The sequence below is a fragment of the Pleurodeles waltl genome, chromosome 6 (assembly GCF_031143425.1).
Source record: "Pleurodeles waltl isolate 20211129_DDA chromosome 6, aPleWal1.hap1.20221129, whole genome shotgun sequence".
NCBI lineage: Eukaryota > Metazoa > Chordata > Amphibia > Caudata > Salamandridae > Pleurodeles > Pleurodeles waltl.
Genome location: NC_090445.1, coordinates 1,645,318,434 through 1,645,344,900, shown reverse-complemented (window position 1 = coordinate 1,645,344,900; position 26,467 = coordinate 1,645,318,434). Strand labels below are relative to the sequence as shown.

The 26,467-nt window shown below is 42.1% G+C and overlaps 1 protein-coding gene across 1 annotated transcript in view; it reads right to left on the bottom strand.

Moving 5' to 3' along the window:
• Positions 1-26,467, bottom strand: part of ADAMTSL2 (ADAMTS like 2) — a 181,415-nt gene that overhangs the window by 120,624 nt on the left and 34,324 nt on the right. The window contains exons 2-4 of the mRNA XM_069241556.1: positions 8,091-8,205; positions 6,303-6,445; positions 3,743-3,818 (exon numbers count right to left, since the gene is read on the bottom strand). Coding sequence (XP_069097657.1) covers positions 3,743-3,818; positions 6,303-6,445; positions 8,091-8,204 — 333 coding nt within the window. The 5' untranslated portion in view covers position 8,205. The remainder of the gene's footprint in view (positions 1-3,742; positions 3,819-6,302; positions 6,446-8,090; positions 8,206-26,467) is intronic.

Below are 26,467 nucleotides of genomic sequence, written 5' to 3'. Positions count from 1 at the left end.
CAGACACCCTCAGTTCAGTCTTTCTCCAGTGCCACTGACACTAAAGCCGTGGCCGGGGAGAGAATGTTAAGATCTACTGCCATTTGGGTACAGTTGTGCTCCTTGTCTTCCAACTACCCTACTGGAGTGAGAGGCAGGAGAGCAGCAATGATTCTCGGGAAGGTCTTCACCTCTCAGGCGGCTAAACAGGTCCTTATTCAACATCATGCTCCTCATGCACTCCCACAGTCGTTGCCCAGCTCAACCATCCTAGCTCCTGACTTAGCTATGGGCTGTGCCAGGGCACATGAATATGAGAAATTATACCTGGGCATCTGGAACAGGAACTGACAAGCCAGTGCAAATGGTAGTCCTGAGCATGGAGGCCTTAAACCAATCATGTGGTTCTGAACTGAACATATCAGTCTAAATTTCAACACCAGGAGCTCAATGGAATACACAAGGCTATGCTTGCACACCAGAAGCTACCCATTGGGCTGCACCCGGCATATGAGACAGTACTTACATACACGGATGTGCATTCAGTAGCGCTGGTCATACATAAGCATATGAAGCATCGGTGAGCATACTGCTCACAGTGGTATTGGAACCAAACTGAACCCGACTGACGATCCCTAATCAGGGCAAAACCAGTCTTGGGTTGCTTGTATCCTGGTTCAGCGAGGACATGTGTGGGCCAGTCTACCTGGACTGTTCCTATTATATCAGAAGCAAAAATGATTTGCATGTGGCTGGGTCTACTCTGCGGTGGCATGGATGGCAAAATAACAATGGGTTGAAATGCTACCCTGAGCGATTGCCAGTGGTTAGACAAATTGGAAAGATTCCTCCCATCACATTTCTTATGTTTGGATATTTTTGGGCTTCACATATTATAGTTGTGGTGATATTTGGAATGTGTGCATTTTATTGGAGTGTGTCTATCGTGAATTTTGGAGAACGTTGTATTTTGCTACTCAGGACATACTTAAATACATTATTTGTTCTAGCTCTGGCAGCGTTAAGGTTGAGGGCTGACTGAGTGGCAAGGAACGGAGGCAATGAATGGATATCAGAGAGTGGGAACAGGAGCAATTGGTCACCCTGTGACACACCAAATATCGTGCTTTTCCGTAATTCACTGGGTCCCTTAGGTACAAAGCCGCACAATGCAGCTTCAAAGCGAGCTGCCTTGTACCAGCCTCGCATCCCAGTCCTCACCTTATCACACTCACAGTTGTGGAAGCCTCTCACCGTCTCAACATTTCTCAGCATCAAAACAGGCTTCAATTTTGTTATTTAGATATATATGTATTTGAATGTTTTAAGCTTGTTAGTAGATGGTATGGTATGCATATATTTTACTTGGTTAAATAAAATGAATTTACACTTAGTCCACTTTAATTATTTGGTGTTTCTCTCATGCAGGCTAAGGTTCTTCTGTCTGCTCAGCCAGGATTGGCCTAGGTTTTCATTATTTGTGGGGGTTTCTACATATACCCCTCAATTGCTGATTTTTTTTAGTTCAAGCTGAAACTTTGAACGTCAATGGTTAAGCAACTGATTTTATTTTTTTAGGATGTGTACATTGTTGGAAGTCAATTCCTTTAAAATTAATGTTTGTGCTCAGGTTGTTATTTCAAATACTACAGTGAAATATTTATCTATGCATTCCTGTATATGATATATATTTTTTTGAGAATTGGTTTGATGATATTTTAGTCTAACATATATACGTTGCCTTTATTTAATATTTGGAAATCAATATTTTTTTACACTATACTCTAGTGTTCAATACTGATGTTTTCAGTATGTTTTTGTTGTATAAATGTATGTTGCTAAGATTTTTCCACATTAAACGTGTACTGAAAGTCAATATTGTTGTATCACAATATTTTTGTTGTCAGTATTGTGGCATACGGCGGTTTGAGAGAAAATAAAAAATTAATGTGTGTGCTACAGTAGGCCTAACCAATGAGTCACAGTTTAGTAGTTGGACTTAACAAATGCATCCAGTGTAATCGATATAATATTGATGTAGAAGAGGGGATTTCATATCTAGAAAAGCACTATATCATTGTGAAAATCATGATGCATTTGAGATGAGCCCTAAGGAATCCAAGAATTGCCAGTGGCTTTTGTATGGATAAAAGTTGTTCTTAAGCTTCAGTAAAACACACAGAAATGTTCTTTGTTTTTCTGAACTCACTTCCCAGTACATGTACATTTTACAAAATCTTATCAGGTTTCGGAGATGAATATAACCTCAGCTCGTTATCCATACAATACTTCTCCACTCCACAAAGTGTGAATAAGCGAAAAGGAAGGAGACATATTGCAATCTTCTTGAATTATCCTCCTTTGTAAACAGATGGATACACCACATAGATGGTCCACCAAAGAATTCTCCATCAGGTCACTGCGCTGCTATACAAGATGTTGCTATTTCATTACCACCTCTCTTCCTCGCCTAATAGTCATGCTAAAGTGTGTCTGTTTCCACCTATCAATACACAGGTTGAACTTAACAATTTTTTTCCCGAGACAAAATGTTGTTGATATATTTTTATTGACTTGTACCCCCATTACAATTAAAATGTGATTTAATTGAGCTTAATTTAACTTGTTTGAGGAGAAAACAGAATACCTTCAGATGTACCACACATAATATTAAATATATTATACCACGGTTATGTAGCTCTGCAACTTGGAAGGATTTTTATATAATACAATTGATTCCATAATGCCTGTATACATGCCTGTCTCTAATTTCTTTATAATCAGGGAAGTGTGATGCACCCAGTTGCCGATTATAAAGAAAAGACACATAAACTCGACTATTATACGCTATTACAGGTGAGATCTGACATCACAATGACTGCTGCCAGACCAGCAGCTGGGCTAAAAGGTGCATAACTGAAGCAGTTGTTTAAAGCAAAGAAAACAGAAGCTGCTTTTCTTTCTTTTGCTATATTTTTTAGCTTACAATGACAAAGCGAACATGTTTCTTTTGTGCACTCATTACATAGATAGAGAAAAGCTAGAATCTGTTTGCATGTTTCTACACATTCCGAGCTACAGCAGCTTTTATTTTAATTTTAAAAACTGACTTTTACTGAACTGCTTCTATTATCTCTTTGAAACAAATATCTAACAGGTTTTTGATGTGTTTATTTTGCACTAGAGTTTTTATTTTCATTCTTCATGTTTGCAAATATTGCTCTCTCTTTCATCTGAAAGAGCTACGCACCATGGATTTAAGTAGCTGGTGGGAAAGGCGATGGTGTGACCATGTTTTACGGGATAAAGTACCCCTTTGTGTACATTATATGGTTATTGCAAGTCACCTCGGAATTTCATAACCTTATAAAGGAACTCAGAATTCAGCCTCATCCGTCTATATGGTTATGGAACTCCTCTGTGACTTGCAGTATCCTTATAATGTACGTCAAGGGGTGCTTTACCTGATATATATATCCCATAGAAATCAATGACAATGAAAATTACATTTGAGAGCACCCAGCACATATCAGTTCCAACCAGAGAAGAACTGCTTTAAAGATTTTTGTAAAAAAGTGATGCACTGATAGCAAGTCTGGTATGAGAGGAGTGGTATGTAGCCAAGGAGGCTATTGAGCCTCCCAAAGTACGACACCATCTTCTTTCAAACCTGTGTAGCACCAAACAACTTGGTGGTCTTGCTTAAATGAGGACACACAACTCCTTCAAAAAATATGGTTAATGACAAAAAGCTGTTTCTTACCTGTACTTTGCAGAGTTGATATCTTTTTGAGGTCCCTGTGCAGGTTTTATTACCAAGGCCACTTATGGATTTCCTTCTGAAAAGGTAAAATAGAGGTTATCTTTGGTACCAGACTGTTAAGGTGTACATGACAACAAGGGATCAAAGGATGCTCTAAGATAAAAACTACAAGCGAGAGGGCAAATCACATCCTGTTGTATGTACTATTGATGTATTAATTTCTCAGGACTGGTGGTAAGATCTTAGTAGCTGCACAATGCATAGCATGAAAGTTATAGTTTAGATGTTCTTGCTTGATGAAGACTGGAAAACATGTTGGACTGTAAAGAAAAGTCATCTATGCATGTAGTGTTCAACAGTCATAGTCCAGAGGCCTATGAAATGCCCTTTTTCTATGATCAGAAATTTCCTGTTTATACAAGACGTGCACAGTCAAGTTTCAGAGACAGCCAGAAATGTATCTACACAAACCACCTGCAATATGAAACTATGCACAATTGCCATAGGGCCAAACATACTGGCTCCACAGAAATGTTACATAGATGGCTTATGTAACCACAGAGTGATGACTGATTTCCTTTGTACAGAAAGCTGGTGATTGTTAGATGAACTGCACAAGAAGGGTGACACTTGCATTGGTGCTGTAAGATTTGAAGAATCGATGTGAAAATGTTTACTATGCAGAATTTCAGTATGTTAGGCAGAGTTTGGGACCCCGAGGCCAGGTGTCAAGTCAGTCCCCACTTTCCTCACTTTTCATAACCTTTGTTTGCACATGAAGAGTGTGAATGCCCAGTAAACAGATGGTAAGCCAATCATTACATCTATTCAGTTGTTTGTGCCCTTGTATAGGTTTTCTGCATCCAATCAACAATAGCTTACAAAAAATCTATACATAGTGCGAATGTGCAGAACATGAACCCAAAGGCCATCTGCCAAATTCTTTACATCAAGGGATTGTGAATGCATATGCAGAGTGCAATAGCCCAGGGGGTAAAAAAAAATTCTCTCTATGAAGGGTTTCTGTCTGCCCTTGAGAGTGTAATTGCTCGAAAACCAGTTGAAGAATCCTTAATCTAAATTCAGTATGTGAGCATGAGATAGTGAATATTTACCATGATGCTACTCGATGTACAGCTCCAGGACTCAAGAGCCCAATGTCCACATCCTGCACCTTTATCATGAAGCCACTCTATGTGTCCATGCAGAGTCCAAGAGCCTAGGGGTCAAAGGCTCAATCCTTATCACAAATGCCCTCTGTGTCCAAATGCAGTATTCAAGAGCTGAGGGTTCAGATACAGATTCTTTTCTAGCATGGAACTTTGAGTTTCTATGAAGAGTCCAGTAGCCCAAGGACCAGATACTGATTTCTGACTCTCTAGTGGCACACGTATAACACAACAACCAAGGGAGCAGACACATGACATTTAGAAGAAATCAGAGTTCAGATGTGAAATCCTGGTCATTACTACAGCACTGAACGCAGGTAATGATTGAGAAAAAAGAACCCCTTAAGGCAGGAATTATGCTTCATGCACCTGGAGTGAAATATCACTGTCTCATTTAGAGTACATTCATTGAAATTGAAGAAAAAAGCATAAATGTACTCAGGTGTTGTAGGAATGTTCTTGGATTTCGATTACAGGGTGTGCAGACATAATTCTGGATTAAAAAAACAACCACAGTTGCACAGAAGATGGATCTTTGTTGGCTTCAAGAGTAGCCCCAGTAGTAACAATGGAAAAATAAATGTTAAACATTACCGAAGGAACATAAATTGAAACAAAACCTTTGCAAAATGATAAAAAAAGACGTACATTGACAGATATATCTTAATGTGTTAGAGGATGACCGGTCGGGAAATTTCCAGAAACTGCAAATTCAATTATCCTGATTTTGAGAACATGCATATCAAATTTAGAACGGGGTTAAATATGAAAGTACAGCAGTTTTCCACAGTCATAGGTTAATATCATTGACGAGACATGCGAGTTTCCAGGGAGGTGGGGGGAGACAATTGAAATGAACACCCAAAAAGCTCTGATACTAGGGACATTCACAAACCTCTACAATAGTTTTAAGACCCATATATGTGCCTAATGTTAGTGGCAGAAAAAATCTAATCAATACCAATTGGGTGTGAAGGACATCCAAACAACCTTATATTTCAAAGCAGTGTAGGGGACGGTTATTCCCTATGAAATAATAAAAGAAAACCAGCAGTTGTTCTACTTGTCTACACTATCCGCTTTTGGTTCAAGCAACCTCATGAAACTTCATATTTTGCCAATATTTCCATGCACAGACGTGGAATTTTCCAACTTTCATGACTTGCAGAAATCTACCTAAATCCCAGAACAGTTTGTAGTTTTCTGCATACCCTGATTCTTTGTGAACCAGGCCCATTGCCTGTTTGACCAAGGTACAGAGTGTAAGAAATATCTGTGAGATCACAGAGCAAGTCAGGTTGAGGTGCAGAGAGGGAGGATGCACATTAGCTCTGCTTGCAATGTTCTGCGTGCAGAACAAGGTATGAGCCTGGCACTCTCAAGGATATTACCTTTGCCTCAGGCAGTGTCTCTCTTGTGACTTGACTCCTCCACCACATGTCCTTGTGCAGGCTGTCCACTTGGTCCATTCGCCCCACCAGTACGCTGTCACATCAGAACCTTCTTCCAGACTGTTTGATGTATGAGTAATATCCTGTTTATCACAATCAAGGAAAATATATGTTGGTGACATTTTTCAGTAAAATCTCTGCAAGAACATTTTAGCTAATTCTTAGTAGGACTTGGAGAACACACGTTCTCATGATTCTGACAGTGTACAGGTTTAGAACATATGCTGCCCTTAACATTATCCTTTAAACAGGGATGTCGGATGATGACAACACGTCATTAAGGAACTCATAGACAAGATTTACAAACTTTTTTCTGCATGCATATCAGGCTTACATGTAAAAGATTAACATCTTTGTAAACAACAGTCAATCCTAAATCACAACTGCATACTCGGTATAGATGATTAGTGAAACCACTAACATATAAGAAAATTCCATTACCAATGTAGGTTTTCGAAAACTGAAAGTGCCGCCCAGGTGAGTGGTCATGTGTATTCTCGGGGAGTGGCAGGAGAACAGCCTTACAAATGCGGTAAACATCAATAAAAGTCACAGCTGTGGGGTTTCAAATATATTAGAAATTTCCTCCCCTCACGCTTACCTGCACTTCTAAACTTATTACTAAAAGAGGCAGGCATCCGTGGAGTAGTTAATCATAGAAAAGGCCACAGGGGTGCATGGAAACATACTTCCATGTGAAGAAAATAGTAAAAACAAAAGATAACTGTAGAGTCATGGAAGTAAGGATCATGCCTGAGAAATGAACTCACATAGGCCAGTCATTTTTGAAATTCTGGTAATAGTCCCAAATCTCATATACATGGAGGTGTACGTTTGTAAAGACCTTCCACTTTTTCTGACTCCAGCGTTTTGCAAATATTATTGAGTAGAAATGTAGTCCAATATATTAAATTGAGGTGAACCAAGAGTAGAGTTCAGGAAATGCATTGGGTTGCTAACCAACAAGCCCAAGACTGGAGCATTAGTATAGGTGGGCAGGGAGCTCCACTCCGCTGGCAGGGCTAACGGAGTTTTTAGCACTCCACGCTCCGCCTGGAGCACAGAGTTCATTCAAAAACTCAGCTAGCCCCGCCAGCGGAGTGGAGCTCAAACAGAAAGTATTGTTTTTAAAATGTGTTGAAATAAGAAAAAGTTAAACTGTTAAATAAAATAGTTAACATTCTAGTCAGCCTCAGGATTAGCATAAGAGGTTCAGTTAGCATTACGGTTTATGGTAATTGTGGGGCTTCTAAAACATCCAAGTAAATATTCTATTTAGAGGATATCTTGGCTAAGGCAAGGATGAAGCTTGAAGGCACCCATTGGAGTCTTTCTCCCTCCATCCTGTGGGATGTTTGTTTGTATAGAGATATAGATATGGAGTCTTTCAACATTAATAGCCCACCCGATGAAATACTTGTAGAGCCACAGATACAAATAAGGAAGAAAGTCCATCTTAAGTACCGATTAGCTTCATCCGTGCAAGCTCTGCATCATGCATCTTTTACAGATCACCTAATAACCAGCTGCACATACCTTTGATAGCTTAATGCATTCCTTGGGACTGGTTTACCACGGAAAACAAATAGGAAAAAACTAATGTTTTGGTATAGAAGAATGCCAACAAAACCCTAAGAGTTACGACCCGCTCTCACTAGAAAGGGACGCAGTGGTAAAAGGTAGCATCACTCACGGACTAAGATGACCAAATCCCCGTCTTCCACTCACCTGTGAAATGACAGGCATGAGATTCCCCACAAAGACCGCAACAGTGAACAACCTCATCAGGTATGAGTTTTCACCCAAAAATCTACAGCTCCAGATCTGTTGTACTAGGACCATTCTAGAAGGCAAAATTAGTAACATTGTCAATCTTTATTTATTCAACTCATGCAAAGTATACCAGGCATGCATGACACATCGGCAATTTAGTAGTCTTGAATGCAACAAAAACAACTCTTATTCTCTTTTACAATCAACTTATGGTCACAAATGGCCATTTAATTATTTCATTTTATTTCTAACATTATCTGCAACACCGATTATTATGTCTGTGACAAAGAAAAATGCACTTACTTTTTGTAATGTCCCTTGAATGATACATGTTCAATATGTTAGAAATGTCTCTAGGCATCAGAATGGATCCAGAACATTTTCACTGGTACCATACACAGATACCCAGTTGCCCCCTAGCGACATTAGTCACCGAATTGTCAGCACAATTACTGAAAATATTGTAACGACTCTTTCTAGATGCCATACAAACTGTTGCTATCAGTTCCATCCACATTTCTACACCACAAACGACAGCACAAAACAATCCAAGTGATTCAAATAGAAAGAACACTACCAACATTTTTACCTATCTCAGAAAAGGGGGTGAGATTTGGGACAAGTTCAAATATCCACCAGAAAGAGTTTTACCAATCTTGAATAACTTTATTTTAAATGGAAACATTCACCCAGAGACCCCTCATACTCACAAAGCAGCAATGATGCAGGAGGTGGGCATGAGGATCATAATCATGTTTTATATCAATAGTTCGTTAATGTGTGATCTCTGAAACTGTAACCCACTCCCACATTCATAACCGTAATGTTTAGAAAAGTACATACTAACACCCAAGTGAATGCTTAGGAGGCATCTAGAAATGGGATTACTCACAAAAACCCAGATGAGACTTTGCTCCTCTCTCAAAGAGCATTGCCACTCGCAGGCAGCTCCATCTCTGCCAACGTGTAACATAATGTAATGCACAGAACTGACTTTCTAGAGATGCTGTTTTGACACAGCCTTCCCTTTCTTCAGGTCCAAATACTCCTTAAAAAGTTGTTTGTCCATCGTGTATTACTTGGACCACTCCATATTAATTCTGTGAGTTTCCCCACAGCTAATCTGTGCAACCTTTGCAGTCTTTTCGGGAAATAAGGAAGAAGAAAAAAATCTGGAACCAATATTTTATGAGAGATATATCACCTAAGGAAAAAAGCTTACATTGTACTTTCAACCCCTTTTTGTGAGGCAGCAACAGGACGTAAGGCTGTTTAGAAGACGGCACTTGCAATTCACCACATTCTGTTAGAGGTAATTGCCACCAGAAATGTATTTTTAAAGGCAACGACCTGAGAGAAAAAGAAAGAATAATCTCCATGAGGACTTTACTACCAAATGGAAGTCCAAAATGGAAGGTTCAAAGGTTATTTGTCTGAATGCATTCTAGAGCCACCTAAAAAAAACAACTGGAAAAATGGCGCTCGAGTGAGGTATACACAGGAATACAGACAAACTGCGAGGTAGACTAACTATGCCTTTGCTGAGGCCAGGATGGAGTAAACTGAAAGCCTGTGGGCTTATCCAATGATTGTGGATCCCACAAAGCGCACCAACCTGCAAAGTACCTCCAACTGCTGGAGTACACACATTTTGTAGACTACTGTCTGTCCTTCCAAACCGGTATCTGGTACTTTTTCTGGCAATGTATGTTGACTCAATCTATCAATCTATCAGGTTCCACAACTTGAGGCACAGGGCCTGAACATTTGTTTTCACAATACTGACTTAGTTTTTAAGACACAAGATTCCCAATAAACAGACACTTTGGGGATGGACATGCTTAGGTCAATAATATGGTATATCCAGTTTTCTTCAGGTAACCTATAGCAATAAGGATCATTGATTAGTAAATGTCTATCTTTTGTGATGAAAAGGTTTAAAGGAACTTGGCTTAGTCCTTGAGGAGCACAGATACTCTGAGGTCTCCAATGACAGATGGTGTCTCCCTGCAGTTTGACGGTGTATCTCCTGAACTAAATGCAGTTCCCTTATAGTCCATCAGGGCTTTGTTAAATGTCAAAAAAAGGCTCTAATGATTGTTCAGTTTTCGTTACAAGGTTACGTTTTTTTCTCTGTTGACAGAAAAGGAAAGGACAGTAACTCTGCTGCTTTGTGGCTCACACCCACGTAAGTATTAGGGGCCTGATTTTGATTTTGACCGACCATAATCTATCTATCATGGTGGTAGAGGACATGATCTCCGTCATCCTGTGAACTAGCATCATCAAAGTTAGAGATGTCTGCCGGCCCAGAAGTAATCTATGTATCTTTAAGGGAAGCTCTGTCAATGCAATTTCCTTCAAAGTACAAAATGTTAACTGGATGTCCACCGTCAGTTTTGATGGCCACCCACTAAACTGTTAACATTTTTTTGTTTTTCAAAAACAAACTCCCAAAGTTTGCTGATATCAGGTGGAGGAGGGAGGCTGAGACATGACCTAACTGCAGAATTTTGTTAAAAAACATTGAACTCTGTGGATGGCTAGACGTCTCATATGAGGATCGAAGATCAACTATGATTGCCTCACACATCCATTTTATTTAGAAGATATATTGCACATTTATCAGCCAGCACAGTATATCTGCTAAATGTCTCTGTCAGGGTGCATGTCAGTGCAACCTTGAGGCCAATGAGAAGTCACACAGTGCAGCAGGGGCAGGATCCCCAGCACTGTCCCAGCTTCTGATAAAGATGTTCCTACAGTCCTTCCAAGGAGCAGGGAGAGGGATTGAGGTGGGTCTTCCCCTTTTCAAACCTTCCCCTGCTGCTCTGTCTGGCTCCTCATTGGTAACCATGGCTTGCTGGTTCTAATGTCCAGCTCCAGATTCCTTCTGTGCTCCTGCCATGGAGCCCCTAAGTTGCCAACAAATGAAGCAAGGTCAGTGAAAAATTGTTGTTTCTCTGTGCATGTATGTGTATGTTTCTGTGAATGTGTTTGTGAGTGAGTGAATAAGAGTGCATATGAGTGTGTTTGAGAGTATCATTGAGTGTGAAAGTAAGTGAGAATCTGAGTTTGAGAGAGTGTAGAAGTAATTGTGAGTGAGTGCCAGGGAGTAAGTGAAGGAGTGCACTGCATTAGAAGGAGTGATCAAAGATTGCGAGTGGGCATGAAAGAGAGTCAGGGCTTTAGTTATCAGTGGTGCAGCAGGTGCAGTTTTCCAGGGCCCACAGTCAGTGAGTGTGAAAGGATGTGTGAGTAAGTGTGTTTGTAAATGAGTGTGAGAACCGGTGAGTATGGGCACCTTAATGTGTGAGTAAGATTGAGGGAAGAAGAATATGAGTAAGAATGAGTATGTGAAAGAATGTAAGTTAGGGTGAGTGAAGGCAGAGGGTGTGAATGTGAGAGGGAGTGAGTATGAGTGAGAGTGAGAAAGTGAGTTCGAGTTTTTTGTTATTTGGTGTCTGCCACTTGCCATGGCATACTCAATCGAATACATTGCTTATAGTGGCACCCTGACTAAGATAGAAAGGGCACCCATGGCTAAATGCAGACCCTGACATACTTTGAGTAATGCCTGGTATGGGGCTGGAGAGACAAAAAAGGTTGAAGGCTGATTCTTGCAGACTGGAGGAAATCATTGGCATGGAGGCACTCATGGCAAAATGCTGGCACTGGGACATTGGAGGTAATTCTTGGCATACGAAAGGGCTCCCAAGGCAAAATGCAGACCCTGAAATACTAGAAGCGGTACTTGACATATGGGGACACCTGTGGCAAAATGCTGGTACTGGCACACTGAATGTAATCTTTTGCCCCAGAGAAAGCAGTAATGGTAGATTGAGGCTGAGGATTGGGTTTGGGAAAGCAAACAATGATGAAATGCAAGTTCTTAAATACTGGTGGTAATTTTTATATATGGGCCACCCATTGTCTATGGGTCATATCAATGGCAAAATCATGCCACTGGAATATTGTATGCAATACTTGGCATAAGGGAGTACGTAAAATAAAATGCTGGCATTGGCACAATGAAGGTAATGCTTTCAAGGCAAAGTTTTTAAATAAGTGGTAAGAACGAGTATTACGCGCCACCACTAAAAGCATCACCAAAGGCCACGGGAAGATGCTAAGCACCAACTGCCACCATTGGATCATACAATTAAAATATTCCTCATCTAGACTGTCAAGAGTGGTACACCTAATCAGGAATCAAAAAGAACCCCTGGATGCTAAGAGCAGCACCGTGCATTAGTGCTACCCTTTGTGAAGGCAAACACACTCACATTGGCAGTGCAGCTGAATCTCTGCTCGTCTATAAAAGTTGTCTCTTTTTGAAGAACAGATCATCATCATTAGAAGCAAAATAAATGAAAAAACAGAATAGTTCATCAGTCGGACCAGGTATTGAGCACCTGGCTGTCTGACTGGATGCTGTGGTATTTCCATAACCCACCAACCAGAAACCTGGCTACAGAGGACATCCATGTTTACATGTGTGAGCATAGCAGATGAGAAAATATTTTTTTGTGTCTTCCAAAGACACACGATGAGAGGACTCTTGGAAGAAGTCCAACCTGCATCTAGAAGCTGTGAAGGGACCAGAACACAGCGATCAGACTTGTGCAAGCCTGTACTGAAAAAACATGAACATGGCCAGGGACCCATGAGTTCTCCTACTTCATATAAGAATTAGGATTTAATTCTATGTTCCAGGCCTCATACACAGATCCTTGACACGATCAACCACCCTTCACCTATGCAAAAACAGCACTTCCTCCAAAACTCACAGAGGCCCCTAAAAAAGATGCACTGTCTCTTACTCCAGTTGCACAGGCTGAGAAGACAGAGGCTTCTGTTTCCAGTGCTCTAAACTCTGCAATAACCTTCCTCTAGATGCCTGGCTAAGCCCAAGGCCCTCATCACATTGGAAGGGCTCTCACATCCTTCCTGCTTCTCCACCCATAAAACCTGTAATCTCCCAGCCCGAAGGAGCAACTCTCCAGCACCGAAGCAAATAACGAGCCCGAGACTCTGGAGCATACAGCAAGGCTTTTCCTAAAAAGAAAAGTTTAAAGCTAGGGTTTGCAAAATTCATTTTGTTTTCATGTAGTTATGAAAAATGTCTGCAAAGTTACAGGACATTCAGTAACATTCGAATCCTTCATTTTGTGCAATAAATACATCCTTATGTCAATTTTTGAAGTGAGAATGCGTTTTGCACTAAATAAATGGCAAAAACAAAAGCACGCAAAACAAACTTCTGCTTGCGTTCTGCTGTTACAGTGCATGTTCCCTGTAAATTTTTTTACCACAAATGACTCATAATTATGACAAGTGGTGGCATCATTTTGGGAATTTCCTGGAAAATGTAGTATTTGAAATTACAGAAATTAAACTTTGCCCAAGCCCAACTTTAAAGGAAGTGCCACAGAAACTCTGTAAATAGAACAGTTAACACTGGAGCCACGCACTCTTGCCCTCAGTGTAGCACAACTGTTGATCTATGAAGCATTTTAATAAAAAGTGCAACAAATCCAACCATTAAAGGCCTATTATAGCGAAGAGAGGAGAAGAACACTCAATTGGGAACAAGCAGGTTCACCTCAGCACCTCAAGCGGCAGTGCTTAATTTGAGCCAATGGTTTCCAGTGCCCAGCACCAGCACTTAATTATCAACACCAGCGCCTGTGACGGTCTGCCACAAGGTGGTGATGTCGGGCTAATTTAGAGATGACCACAACAACAGTTAATTCTTAATTCAAAATACATTAATACTCACTATTACCTGCCACCCAAGACATTCGTATAACTTGGAGGCCCGGAATAGTCTGAATTGCCACCCTTGCAGGAGTGTGATGGTTGGTAGTTGCGTTGATACTATGATTGGCAGCATGGCCGAGGCAATGTGTGGTGTGAGCTGCAGTGGCCTCCTGGATAGCCCTGTCACTTATTTTTTTTTCTCCAAACTAAGCACTGTCCAGCGGTGTGTATGCCTCATTCAAAATTAGATGGATGTACTGCCAGCAAAACGCGTCTGGCACCACCGCCTTCCCACCTTGTGTGCAGAGGTAACTTCACCAAAATTGCTGTGGATCAGCTGCTCAATTTAGACTGAGCGATCCACCATCATGTGTAGTGAACTTAACTTCTTGAAAGTCTGTCACATTTAGAGTGGCAACTTTTCCACAAATGCTAAGGATAATGCTTTCAACATTTTCAGTAAAAAGCAAATATGATGGGAAATACCCACTCAGACGGCCCCACCCCGGCATATTAAGAAGTTTTGATATGCGGGCATTTGATGGCAGAAATTTCTCCTGACATTGGTGGATTTTCCACCAGTATTTCTCTTCTAACATGACCTTGTCATGGACATAACATACCATGAAAGAGAATGGCTCCTCGTGTCCTGCAGAGACGTGGTGCAGACTAAAGTGAACGCACCGTTCGGTCACTGCTCGGCCGCTGTAGCACACCTGTTCTCAGTGAGAGAATGTGACCACGGTTGAGGTCCCAGCAAAACTGCAGCACAATTCTTGTGTTCTAACTATCCAGACTCTCCCGCTTCCGTTTGTCTATGCGACCCGGAAGTGGCTGCGTTTCTACGGTTCCCCTGACACTCCGAGGAAAGATATAGGAAGACCTCCAAAAAGTCGAGGAGATAGTATGATTTTACTCTTTTGCTTCGAATGCACGAACATTTGTGAAAAGTGCTTATTTAGGAGACAAACTGTTCTTTGTGCCACACTATGACATACATGTATGACAGTGGACATGGTATTTGCATGTGTGATATACATCGATGTGCACGGGGGGCTATGTGCGTTCACAGACAAGAGTTTGAACCTAGGGCACACTGGCTGCAAATCATGTCCCGCATGACAGATTTACTAAGGGTGACCTGACGTCGGATTTCCTCGGACTGTCCTGGTTTTCAGAGGACTCTCTGACTTCTTGATACTTTTCTCTGTTTTAAGTACACACCCTGTTTTTTTGGTATGACAAAGTTAAACTCATCCTGTAAAACAGAATTACAATGTATTCTCGCATTCCCACAGGCACTGCTAAAGTCTGAAGCAATTTAAGTAATTTACATTTTTAGGTCTCGCCTAGATAGGGTGACCACATTTTGAGGAGCTAAAACCAGAACAGGTCAGACATAAAAGAAGGACTAAAGCCTTTACTCTCACTTTTATAACACATATATATACACACACACATTTACAAGACTACATATATAAAATTAGCTATGGCTTGACCTCCCACCCTGCACCCTCAACCACGTCGCTCTGCTCCCCACTCGTCTCTCTGCTGGGAGCAGACAGGGGACTGTGTTGCCTGACAGTAACAGATAAATTACTTTAATTATTTCATACTTTGTAAGCCTCTGTTAAAGGAGAGCATAGCTTTAACTTATGCTTCACTAGATGATCTGACCTTTGTCCCAAAAACTGGGCCGTTTATTTAATGATCTGACCTTTGTCCCAAAAACCGGAAGATTTATTTAAAATTAAGAGCAGCGTCGGGACACCGGGACAGTCCTCTAAAAACCAGGACTGGCTGGGGAAATCCGGGACGTCTAGTCACCCTACACTAAACAGCTTTGAGACCTTTTGTTGGGCTTAGAGGCCACCCATTACTTACTAATAGTTGTATTCATTGTCACTCTCATTCACTCGGTTCTTCTAGATCAGCTGCCATAGGTTTCCTTTCTCTTTATGTGTTTGTCCTTCCACTGGAGCAAGGATGGATCACTTGTGTCCTTCGACTGATCAGTTTTTTAGGCCCTACTTTTATCACAAGTGGGTCTTTTTCAGCTGGCTTCCTCATGTACTGTTACCCCATCTGTATTCCTACTTCACCTGTGTTGCTTTCCCCCACCTGCCTTCCTAATCTTGTCCATCCTGCTTGCCCTTCCTCTCTCATTAATGTTGCTTGGGCCCACCTACCCTCCATTGTCTGAGCTACTAGTGCCTGCCAGCCATTTCTTATCCATTTTGCTTGCCACTACCTGGCATCTCTCTTTCCATTGTCTGTCATTGCTTGTCCCACCCACCTAAAAAAGCACTATGGCATGGACACCGCTGGCCACATCATAGTGTTTTTTCTCCCACACCCTTCCTTTTCTGTGTTGACCCCTATATCAGACCTCCATTTTGCCATCCTCCATTATGCGTAGCACCCTGCCCTCCCTCCCTCCAGTTTAAAAAATTCACTATGACACAATCAGTGATGGCCTGGCCGCATTATAGTGCTTTTTTATTTTTCAACTGTCAGCCATGCTGCACATCAGCCATGCTGCTGTACAATATGGCTAAAAACATTGAAAAAACCAATAGCTCTCGTCTCATTGGCAAGACCTATTGGTTTTACCAAAGCTTGTTCTTTCATGCAGCACAGACAGAGGACAACTGCATGCTCTGAGGAGAGTGGCAACAGAATCGGGTAGTGAAGCAGAGCAGGGGGCACAGGTTGGAGGACTTGCTATAGCTAATGCTGTGAAATATAGCCCTGTAAATCAAGAGGTAAAAAGAACAAAGGTGTGAGAAAGAATTATATTGTTTGAAGTTTAAGTTCACAAATTATATGTCTATCTATCTATCTAAACTTTGATGATTGTCAGCCTTTGATCCCACATCGTATCTGGCTTGTCCTGGTTTTTACTTCTCCAAATCTGGTCACCCTAAGTTTAGAGGAAAGGAAACACTAGGACACCAGACCCATTGAGTGAGATGTGAACTTCCAGCAAGCGACAGCTGTGCACTTGATCTTGGCACAATATTTCTAAAACAAGGGAAGGGAGTGTCATAGATTCCAATCTTAATGTGATTCCCTGAAGAAAAAAGAAATGGATGTGAATAAGGAGTGGGCTTCTAATTGTTCTGAAGTAAGAGTAAGAGTAATTGAGGGAAGCTAGAACAGAAAACATCTTCACTACAAAAGTAAAAGTTAAGCCAAAGATGTACATGTACGCCTGAACATACTTATGTTTCTTACTATTCACAAACATTCCCAAAAGTGCACCTAGAAAGTTGCAGGTTTCCAGGGATAGCACTGGGCATGTCATGCGACATCTCCATCAGCTCCTATTCCCCCTGTGAAGAAATGGTCATTGCCAAAAAAGGAGAGAATAGAACTCTCTGTGCCAATATACATTTTTTCTGTTTTCCTCAGTATGAAGAACATGCTTCCTTGTGGAGAAATCCCTTCCTCTATGCCCTCATTCATTTAATATGAGTGATCCATTGCCTTTTCTGTCCAAGAAAGTGACTTACTGCAATCTTTGACCATTTCAAGGGTGGGGTGGGGTCAGATTAAAGTTTGTAAATCCCCAGAAACTACAGGGCCTCTTCACAAATTGCATTTTGTAACACATCTAATAGAACTGCAACAGTACTTTGAAAGTACTATAAAATGCTTTTCACAAAACATCAAGACTAAATCTTACCCCCCCACTCACACACGCCCCATTTTATCCATCTTTTCTATGGGGCTTTCTTAATTCATGTTAGTTTACTACTCAGTAGTAAACATGGAAGGTACTGGGGAAATGGCTGGAAATAGAGATATAGGCCCTCATTCTGACCTTGGTGGGCGGCGGAGGCCGCCCGCCAAAGTCCCGCCGTCAGGTTACCGTTCCGCGGTCGAAAGACTGCGGCGGTAATTCTGACTTTCCCGCTGGGCTGGCGGGCGGTCTCCTTCAGACCGCCAGCCAGCCCAGCGGGAAAGAGGCTTCCACGATGAAGCCGGCTCGGAATCGAGCCGGCGGAGTGGAAGCTGTGCGACGGGTGCAGTTGCACCCGTCGCGTATTTCACTGTCTGCGCAGCAGACAGTGAAATACATTTAGGGGCCCTCTTACGGGGGCCCCTGCAATGCCCATGCCAGTGGCATGGGCACTGCAGGGGCCCCCAGGGGCCCCGCGACCCCCCCTACCGCCATCCGGATCTCGGCGGTCCGACCGCCGGGATCTGGATGGCGGTAGGGGGGGTCAGAATCCCCGCGGCGGTGCAGCAAGCTGCGCCGCCGCGGAGGATTCAATGGGGCCGCGGTACACTGGCGGGACCCCGCCAGTGGTGCCGGTCCGACCGCGGCTTTACCGCCGCGGTCGGAATCCCCATTGAAGCACCGCCGGCTTGTCGGCGGTGCTCCCGCGGTCCTCCGCCCTGGCGGTCAAAGACCGCCAGGGTCAGAATGAGGGCCATAATTTCGACTAAATGAAAGGGGTTTAATGAGGCAAAAGAAGGGGATTAGGGAAGGAAATGTACACACCGACAAAAGAGTAAGCCCATGGCTGTTCACTAAATGCACTTCTAAAGTTACTGCAGCCAAAAAGTAACCTAAAATAGTAGTACATTACTCCAGCTCAGAGTTGGAGTAAGCCCTTCGCCACACATGGCCAACCTCTAGTACTGCAACACCTTTGCATAAAGAATAACAGAGGTAGGTAAAACCACATCGGAAATAATTCTAAATTAGATTAATGTATTTCAAATATTTTCTGATATAAAAAAATAATCCAATGCCATCTTCTCACCCCTTGCATGGGATATACTACTTCTGATTTCTCTGCACCTGCAGTGGAGAAATGCACATTGGTAAATCCATTTATGCCTGCAAGGAATCCTTCCTAGCATGAGTAAATGAGATTTTTTTTTGTTTGGCTGAAAATGTATTTTTATGACTAAAAATACTTCTGTGAATACTAGCCACAGTATTTAACATGTGATATGTTCTCGTGCTTATGTAATCTTATTCCTCATGCTAAACATGCTGCTCTCTGCCTACCATTCCCACCTCATCCCATCCTCTCTCCTCATCACATTACCTTCCTCTCCAAGTTAACCTTCATTTTTCCTCCCCTTGTCATCATCCTCTCCAATCCTTTCAAAACCTACTTCTCTCTCTTCTAACTTCTAATACTCAACTGCATTAGCTAATATACTTCTTCCTTTTCATTGAATATGACCCTGAATGTTATTGCTATACACCCCATTACACATCCTCTCTGCACACCCTCCTCATCATAACATCCCTTTCTTACTAATCCTACCACCCTTCCTTCCCAGTTTCCCATTTAGCCCTCACCTCTATTCTAACCGTAACAATTGTACCTCTCATTTACTATTCCCACTGTCTCCTACCCTTTCTCCAGGCTCCCTTAGACACACACACAAATATATATATGCATATATATATATATATATATATATATTCTATATTAGGCATGATTTGATGAATCTTCACAAAATTTTCCAAGAAAATACTACACTCACTTCAGTGTCTGTCTGGAAAGTTTCAGGGTGACCTGTCAAGCAGGGGTGGAGAAAAAAGGAGAGTCCCAAAACACAAATTCCATTGGATTTTAAACAGTGATAGCGCCAAAACCACTGGATGGAATTACACCAAATTTGGCAGAAAGGTAGCGCTTGGTTCAGAAAGCACCCTTTTTGTTATTTGGTGAACATCTGTTCAGTAGTTTTAGAGAAATTAACGTAAATCTACATATATATATATATATATATATATATATATATATATATATATATATATATATATATATATATATATATATATATGGAAGCAAAGGATTTGCAACCCCTTCCACTTTAGCCGAGTCCCAGAAAAAAGTGTTAAACAAACAAAAGGGGCCATGGTAGAGTCACCCTGACCCCTTAGCTCTGGTGCTGGGGTCTCAGGCGGACCCCCGGGATCAAAAAAGCATGTATTTTTTTAATCTTTGCTGAGATTCGCAGTGGATCCATGATTCTGACACAAAAAACGTTTTTCAAATGAAGCGCGGACTCCTGTGCTTCATCATTTTGAAGCACAGGAGTCCTGTGCCCACTGAACTAGGCCAAGTTCAGGGGGCATTGCTTATTTAAGTGCAGGGGGACTGCATGCCCCCCACCGCAGCCCTAGGTGCCGCCACTATAGAAATTTACCAATTATAGTTAGAGTTATCTCGACTAACTATATCTTGTTCCCTAAGGTAACTATAACTTGCTCCCTCGCCATGCACAGTTATCTGATCAATAATTTTACTATAAATGCTACAGTGACATTATTAATGATGCTATCAAAGATGTCACGAGTGCTGTTATTTGTGGGGTAATTAGCAGTGCCTGCGAGGGAGCAAGTTTAGTTACCTTAGGGCACATGTTATAGCCAGTCGAGATAACTCTAACTATAACTGGTGAATTTCTATTATTTGATACGTTTAAAATGTGAGCCTAACTATAACATCCCTGTAACTTTTGTTGTTTTAAGTGAATTTCTCTGTTTTTTATTTCTATTTCCTAACTATAACATTCCTGTAACCTTTTTCAGTGAGTATATAATAAATATATATCTATATAGGGAGAGTCCAAACACCCTAGATGTGTTTTCAGCAGATTAACTAGGGTCCCTTGTTTTCTGATGGCTGCAGCATCAACTCTTCTGTGCAGATAAAGAAGCATTTTTGGTGTCTGGTGATTGCTTTGGATTGTACTGTCTCTTAGAACAGACTACAAATTCACACCTTCTCAGCAAGCACAATCTTAGGGATACTTTCCTACACAGACAAATGTGTTGACATAAGAAACAAGGATGGTAAGAGAAAATGTGATATCCCTACCATATCTCTTCTACATGCCATGTAAAGGCAGAGCCACAGGTCTGCTGCAACATGATTGGATCACACCTCAGAACCTCATTCACAACACCAAAATATTTCTCATACAGACCACGTGATTTACCAGTCGTACACAACAAACTGAGTAGTGATAGCGACTAATGAGCAAGCACTCTGAGGCCCTATTAGATGATACAAAAGCATAATAAAAATGCTACAATAAAATAGAGCAAGGCTGCACTGTAGCATTGTGTAACAGCATAGGACTTTAACTTTCTAACACAAGTTCAAGCATCTGTACTCCCAATTCAGATTGTTATTCTTTTCTGGGAAATAAACATGATAAGCATGTCCTACTTTAAGATTAGCATTATTCCCCCTCCATCCGAGATGCATTCAAATTCCCTGAATATATTGCAGTGGACTAGTAACATAACTGAGCAAATTTTACAATATTCCATCATATTGTTGATAGCTCACCAATGATTGAGAGTTTTTTTAAATCAGTCGTCGAAAAAGTATGACAAAAAGGTTGGCAGCTTGCATTGACTGTCCCTGTCCCTAGTAGCAGTTCAGGTAGTGAGGAGGAGAGCCATTGAGAACTGACATTAAACATATTGGGCCTGATTCACAAAGATAAACTTACATGTTTGTGTAAGTTTACGCTTTCTCAGTATTCACAAAACTGCATTTTAATAGGATGTTTACAAGTGCAGAGACTCCACAGTTGATGCAGAGAATGCTGCACATAACAAAATAGACCTGTCTTATCTTTTAATGTGCAGGAGTACTCTTCCACAGCCAAGGAGTCTCCAGTTACACTTACTACTAAAATGCAGTTTTGTGAATTCCAAAACAAATGTAAACTTACACGAAAGTGTAAGTTTATCTTTGTGAATCAGGCCCACGTGTCCCTGAACTTTTCAGCCAGCATTTCACATCCCCAGTTATTCCACTCAGTCGCTCATACTCATAGGGATGATTTACAAAAAGTTACAGTGCAGCATTGTGCAAGAAAGAGAGCAGGTCAGGGCATATCTACCAAGAAATTGAGCCTTTTGTGCTGTTCCCAAGTGTTGGCATTCTACCAGGCTGCCTAGCGCCACACACACACATTCACAACAATGTCTAGCCTAAGTTTAAAACTAGAAGAGTATCCATCCATTACGACATACTTTGTATAGACATATTTTACATCTTTTCCCATTTTGGTTTTGTGCTCCAAAGTGAGGAGAGATATAAACATTTCTCGTAACTAGCACCTACCTCGAGGAGGCTTTATTTTTCACTTAAAGCCATGTCTACCATTTTTAGTAAAGTGGACTTTGCATCAAAAACCATAGGTGGTAGCATATAACGTCCATGTACTGCCCGTGGGATGTCCCTTTGAGGCAAAGTAATGCAAACTACAACAAATCACTATTTATGTGTGTTAATTTCCGATGGAAAGTGAAGTTGAGTACTTAGATACACAACAGTCCAGGAGAGTAGTTAGGTACACACCCAAACCATGTCATCCTTTTGAGCTCATCATATATAGACCACACAGTCTTGGTCGTCAGACACACACACAGTCCAGAAGACACTTAAATAGACACTCATACCGCACCGTTCTGCCTGTCCTGGACACTCACAGACTTCAGGAGAGGAGCTAGTTACACATCCAGACCACACATTCTAGGTGAGCCCTTCGGTACCCAAACAGTCCAAGGAAGCACTTACATAAACACCCAGACCATAAAGCCAGGTAAACACTTAGCACTTGAGCAACTAGTAAAGAAAGCCACTTGTACACTTAGCTATCGTCCAGACCACACAGTGCACTAGAGAAGTTGGATACAACTCGGAGCAGACAGGTCAAGAGAGCACTTAGAGTAATGAGACACATTCTGGCACCATCGAGTCCAGATGCATAATTAGAAAAAAAACAGACAACACAATCCAGCTGAAAACTGGATTGGAGGGCATAAGCAGACAGCAGTACAGTGAGGAGCACTTCGAAGAAAAGGCAGATTGTTAAGTCTGAAGAGTGTAATTCACCACTGGGTGACTAAAACATGTTTTTATTCGAAAAGGGCAGCATATCAGAAGTAGCTAGTTTGCAAACCTACATCATTAGTGGCCCAGACAAGTTGCTCCCCCTGCCCTCTCCATCCCTCACATCCGCTTTCCTCCAACACCACACTCCCCCCCCCCCCCCCCCCCCCAAACACCCACCAGTTGCACTCCACCGTCCGAAGCGTGCATATCTTTATGGCTGCACATTTAAGGTAAAACACAGAACAGGCCCTGAAAAAGCGCGGTAATTCACTATAGCGCGCAGCCTTCGGTTGTCTGCGCCGGAGGACAGGTGTCTCTTAGGTTTCATAACATCTCGGTTTTCATCCAGCCTTCCTTACGCTTCTGGTGTGGTGCCAAGAAGCAGTGCTGGCACCTCCAGGCGTCTCACGCAAGCCAAGAACCGAGCAGCAGCTCACAAGACGTGAGCGATGGAAACAGTTCTGTGCTGTATCCTTGGCGCACCAGAGGGAAATGACACTTCGCCAGTCACAAGTGACAAAGCACATGTATCATACTTTGTGCACTGCTTTATATGGTTACATTGCTCCAAGCGCTGCTACAAATGAAGTAACAACGTGGCCCCTGTCCCAACACATTTCGCCAACTACACTGTAAAATGTTCGGAGCAGAAAGCTCGAAAAGGGCTTCCCGAACTTCTCCAGGAGGGTTAATACGGAGCTGAGGGCTGAAGGGAGGCAGCATTTTAGGTCTGGTGTTAACCAAGCTGTTTTACGTTTACTAAACGTTTATGTATAATGTAATTATAGGGGTTTCATCGAGCACTCTTCATCCATTGGTCTAGTATTGTGTCAGTCACATTGCTCTTCTGCTCTATATAGCGCAGGGCAATAGGCAGTGCTTGAAATTGAAAAATAGACGTTTAGGTACCCTACATGTACCTACTTGCTTCTGAGAAGTGCTGGTATCCTCCAATCAAAAGTATTGGACCTCTGCTGACAAGTGCCGGTACTTTCACTCTCAAAATAAAGAAGTGCAGGGACTCAGTACCTGACAGTACCGGCCCATTTAAAGCACTTGCAATGGGTCAGCCCGCTTTTGTCGTGGCTAACTACACTGGTGGCACTCTGAAAGAGCACATCTGCACCAAAGTAGTTCCCTTTAGTGATAGGGACTAGGGGCTACTGTGGTGATTGGCTTTTTGAGATCAAAAACAAAACAAGCATTAATAAAGCCAAGAGGCTGGCAGCCAACGCCAGAGCAAGTGGCTTTGCTAATGCTTGTTCCCTCTGAGACCAATCACACAGATTACACGCCTGATAAAATTAATGGTTCACTTACAGTTAATAACAGACTTTTTAGTGATTGCCCTATTTACACAATGTGCAGGATAGGAAACAATATATAAACATGTAAAAAAAAGTCCTGTAGTAAACACAAACAGCCCATTCTTGTAACATTTTCATCTGCTTTTAGCCAACAATGTGATTTACTTAGTTAACATCTGTGTCTGACCTGTAGAGCTCGAATCCCCACAGAACTATTTTGGCCTTTGATTCTTTAGAGGTGCAGGAAAACTACGGAAAACTGGTGAAAATCAATATTTCTTATGTACAACACTGCAAAACTGTTTCTAGCAAGCACAGTATAAAAATGCATTTATACTGTTATAAGCACATACTGGGAAAATCATGCCCTTTCCTTTAGTCTAAAACATGCTTGATCCTACTTTGAAGTTTTATTAGATACAGATCCTAACGTAGGGATATAAGTAGATGTTGGCCTAGGTTCTTTATGCAGGGTCGTCCCAAAACTTTTGTATCCACTCTCCTGTTTTCCCAACCCGTTCTTGCTTGCTTTTTTGACTTTGCTCTCTTTGACAGTGCTCAAGTACTCGTGCTCTCTCCATTAAACATGGTAAAATTGGCTAACACCCATTGGCACATTTAGTTTACTTATAAGTCCCTGGTTAAGTGGTACTTCATGTGCCCAGGGCTTGTTAATTAAATGCTACTAGTGGGCCTACAGCACTGATTGTGCCACCCACTTAAGTAGACTTTTAAATCTAACTCAGGACTGCTGTTGCAGCCAGTGTGTGCAGTTTCAAACAGCTCCTCAGTGTGGCCATCTGGTCACTCTGAGCCCAGAAATCTTGTTGCTGGCCATGCATTTTATTGCGTACCTATGTGCCCGGGCTCCAATAGAATTCCCCATGAGGGCTCATTTGTCTCTGCAACCCCAGCCAGGGTTCCCAGAGGTGAGATGTGTTTGCTTTGATGGCCTCATCTGTCACTGAGTGTGCATGGATTACAAGAAAAGCAGGTGACAATGGACCTCCTCTTGTTTTTTGGGTGCCCCACACAGATGCTGCAATGGCTTGAGACAGCTTGCCCGGGAATTTCAGGGACCCTCTCCATGGCTGCCTTCCTCCCCTGTTCGATGGGCCTTTCATCTCTTCCTGGAGAGGAGGCAGTGATGCAGAGCTGATATACCTTGCAGGGCGGCCTGCTCATTGATTGTCTAGCCACCACTGTACTCTGATCAACTGGGCACACTTGGTCCATTTACAGATGGACTGATTGGCCAACTTTGAATGTTGTTTCATGCAAGAGCTTCAATCCCACCTGGTCTGTCTGACTGGAGGGCCTGTCTTTGTGGAGGTCAAGCAGCAAAGTGAAGGCCAAGCAGCTTGGCAGCTTGAGATCCCGCTGCTGTCTGACAAGACTCAATGGGGTGAGGTGGTGCTAGCCCTGATGCCACCTGGTGGTCCCGGCCCTGGGTACCTGACAGTTTCCCTTCACCCCCTAGCATATTGCTGCAGCAGTCCAGATTGCCTATTCCTTGGGGTGTCCCCACCTCCTAGGCCAGCTAGCCTTCGTCTCATTCCATCAATGTGGAGCAGGCTGGGCCCACCAGTCTCCGTGTGACTACCTTGTCTTCCTAGCCCCCTGCAGGCAAGCCGGATCTTTCGCAGAAGCCTCATGTAATCAATACCACAAAATATCCAACAAGTGGGCATTGAAGTGGTCAGAAAACCTCCTGATTTGCAGAACTGGGCTGTTACTAACCACAAAATTGCTTTTCTAAATATACGGAACACAAATTGCGATTTGGTAACAGGTTACCGAATCCTAGTTTGTGTTTAGTGATTCGGTATTTGGAAGGAGAGAGTTTAGAGTGCCCCTTCCAAAAAAACAAATTGCAGTGGCATGTATGAATGTTTTGTGACTGATTTACTGTTGCAAAACATTAATTTTTTTATTGACAGCTCTAGAATGGTGGTAACCATTCACAAATGGGAGGGGGGCCCCAAAGGTCCCTTTCCCCTTTGTGAATGTTGAAACAAATATTTTTTAAGAGCAGGCAGTGGTCCAAAGGAAGCTTAAGCGTTTCATTTTATTTTTGATATGCATCCCATCTACCTTTGTGAAAAACAGGCTGAATTAAAATAAAATAGTTTGCTATATTTAAAAGCAATCACAGACATGGTGGTCTGCTGACCCCAGCAGGCCACCATCACTGTGATGGCTGCAATTCCTAATGGGTTGCAATTTGCAACGTGCCTCATTGATATTATTGAGGTAGGTCTGCTGTAATCACTGTTTCCAACTTGTACTTTTTTGTACGTTAAGAATTGCAATCCCTAAATTCTGCACATATGGCCCTAAATGTTAACTATGCTGCTTAGTTTGCACC